The sequence below is a fragment of the Trypanosoma conorhini genome (genome assembly GCF_003719485.1).
Source record: "Trypanosoma conorhini strain 025E chromosome Unknown Tco_14.4_contig_00092, whole genome shotgun sequence".
NCBI lineage: Eukaryota > Euglenozoa > Kinetoplastea > Trypanosomatida > Trypanosomatidae > Trypanosoma > Trypanosoma conorhini.
In genome coordinates, this window is record NW_021704181.1 from 15,624 (window position 1) to 18,066 (window position 2,443).

General features: G+C 50.2%; 2 protein-coding genes across 2 annotated transcripts, besides 3 other annotated features; both read left to right on the forward strand.

Annotated features, from left to right (window-relative positions):
• The first annotated feature begins 20 nt into the window (after positions 1-20).
• Positions 21-53: a microsatellite.
• A 93-nt stretch (positions 54-146) lies between these two features.
• Tco025E_02372 (uncharacterized protein) lies at positions 147-1,493 on the forward strand (the record flags this gene model as incomplete). Its single annotated transcript, XM_029369299.1, has 1 exon — positions 147-1,493. The coding sequence occupies one exon, from the start codon at positions 147-149 to the stop codon at positions 1,491-1,493; it is 1,347 nt and encodes a 448-aa protein (XP_029230539.1).
• A 44-nt stretch (positions 1,494-1,537) lies between these two features.
• Positions 1,538-1,557: a microsatellite.
• Positions 1,557-1,598: a microsatellite.
• Positions 1,599-1,832: 234 nt separating this feature from the next.
• On the forward strand, positions 1,833-2,327 carry Tco025E_02373 (uncharacterized protein; the record flags this gene model as incomplete). Its single annotated transcript, XM_029369300.1, has 1 exon — positions 1,833-2,327. One exon carries the CDS (start codon positions 1,833-1,835, stop codon positions 2,325-2,327), a length of 495 nt encoding a protein of 164 aa, XP_029230540.1.
• Positions 2,328-2,443: the final 116 nt, after the last annotated feature.

The window sequence follows — 2,443 nt, forward strand, 5'->3', positions numbered from 1 at the left end:
GTCGTTGTCATCTCTGGTAGGTGTGTGTGTGTGTGTGTGTGTGTGTGTGTGTGGGTGGGTGTTTCACTGACGGACTGCAGTTTGCCGGGCAAGGAGGAGGAGCCAAGTAAAAAAAAAACGCCATAATCTTTTATTGTGAAATAAAGATGCTGCGACGCACACCGCGCCGGCTATTACTCAACGTCTCTGGCGAGAGTCCGTCCTTCCGCTCGAAGCCTGTGCGGAACCTTCAAATGGATGTCCAGATGAGCCCGTACAAGGAACAGTTCAAGGACTACTGGTCCACACCGGTGCCATGGGCTGATCGCGAATACGGTGAGAAGCCAAAGCTTGGCGCTCCTATCCCTACGCGCCGCGCAGCCACAGCCATAGTAGTGGGCAAAAACAAATACGTGTCCCTTGACAAGGTAGAGAGAGGTGAGGACAACGACTACAAGGTGTTGATGATGTTCCGTGAGGGAAAAAGCCGCTTTGTGCGAGATCAGTTTATTTTTCCGTCTTTTCCCATCAGTTTAGAGGATACCTCAGAAGACTGGGATAAAATTCTGCGCCGTCGTGGCGTTACGACGGAATGGACAGATTTGCATCACCGACTTTGTGCGATGCGTGCACTTTTTGCGCAAATGAATATTCTTTTGGTGCCCAAGGAAGGCGGTGGGATTGTAGAGGTAGAAGGGCCGCCTGGGCCGAAGAAGTGGCATCTACTCGTGCACTCCCAACCAAAGGCAATGAAGCACCTTGTGGATGTACTTGAGCTTCCCATGGAGACGTGTCTGTCGCAGCTGTTGCCTTTTCGATGCATCACCACGCCAACAACGGAGACGTTTCGCTTTGACAACCTTCTTTATTTGGTCCCTTTTGAAAAGCTGCCCGACGTGCGGTTTACGATTAGCACGGTGGGAGAGAAACTCGTGTGGGTTTCGCCCATGGAGGCCATGGCTAGGTTCAACGCAGGTATCATGAACATGCCTACGCCTAACCTTATTGCGCTATCGGAGCTTAGCAACGAGTGTCCTACCTTTGCGGATGTGACAAGGCGCAAACCGCACGGCGCCTATTGCTCTGTTCTCCCCGCACTCTACCATCATAGCCAGACCAAGGTCGCCACTGTCCTTCTCCCTGGCGATATCATGCACCCCACGACCACGAAAGAAGACAGGGCAGAAAAATATGTTCGTCGATTTGTGTATGAAAAGGACTATCCCTTTGGTGTTCGGGCGGTTTTTGAAGAAAGGCCTGCGACGCCACACGAGATCAATGAACCCTTGGTTCGCGACGCACCAAAGTTACTGGAGGAAGCTAATGAAGCGGATATGGTCTACGCAGATACCCCATACCCAAAACGGGAGAAAAACCCGGAAGAAATTGGTCGTACCCGTTTCCCCGTTCCAACTTATTCCTTCCAAGAAGGCGCAGAGAACGAAGAAGGTGTCATACCCGTGCGCAACAGAAACATTGAGAGTGTCGGTGACCTTTACTCACACACAAATTGACTTTGTGTGACTTCACCTATTCTGTCTCCTACCAGTGCCAGTCCATATATATATATATATATATTGTTGTTCTTATTATGAGTATTGTTGTCGTTCTTGTTGTTGCGGGAGGGTTGGTCTATCCCGTTTTGTGGAATGGGATATTGCGTTGTGTTGCGAATGGGACGTTTTTGAAACTCGTTGATGCTACGCCAGGCAACGCCCGTTCTTTTTTTTTTTTTCTGAGCGGAGAGGGGGGAATTACCAAGAGTGTTTTACTTCTCCTCGTAATTATCCTCCTTTTTTCTTCTGGCTGTCGTTTTCTTCTTGCGCTCTGGTAACTGCTGCTTAGAGAGAGGGATGAAGGCGACTTCCTTCATCTCACAGTTAGGGCCGGGGCGGTTTTACCTCACCGTGCACGCCAAGCCGGGCGGAAGAAGTTCATCTCTGGCGTGTCAACCTGCCGTGACGTATGCGGCACTGGAGGTCCGCATCGGAGCACCACCTGCAGAGGGAAAAGCCAACGCTGAACTGATCGACTTTATGCAGACGATCATCGAGAAAGAACTGGCGCGGCTGCGCACGGTGCAGCATCATACGCCAAGGGACGGCATTGCGTCCGTCGTGGAATGCTCAAATGCCGGCCCTTCCAAGAAGAACAGGAATAAAGGTAAAATCAAGGATAAGAAAAAGAATCCTGAAAACAATAAGATGGAATGCGCCGTGGAACTCCCAGACAAAGTAAGGGTGTCGCTTGTGGGTGGGGCAACCGCTCGGTATAAGACGCTAGAAGTGTCATTTCCTGGGACGCAAGAAGAGTTAATCAGCGTGTTAAATTCGGCGTATGTTTCCTAACAAGTGCGGCACCGAAACGTTGTTCGTTGTTCTATGTCGTTGCTTTTGTTGCTATTAGTGGGAAGGTATCGTCTACGTCCTATCCGTGCTCTGAAGAGAGCAGAATGGAATTATTG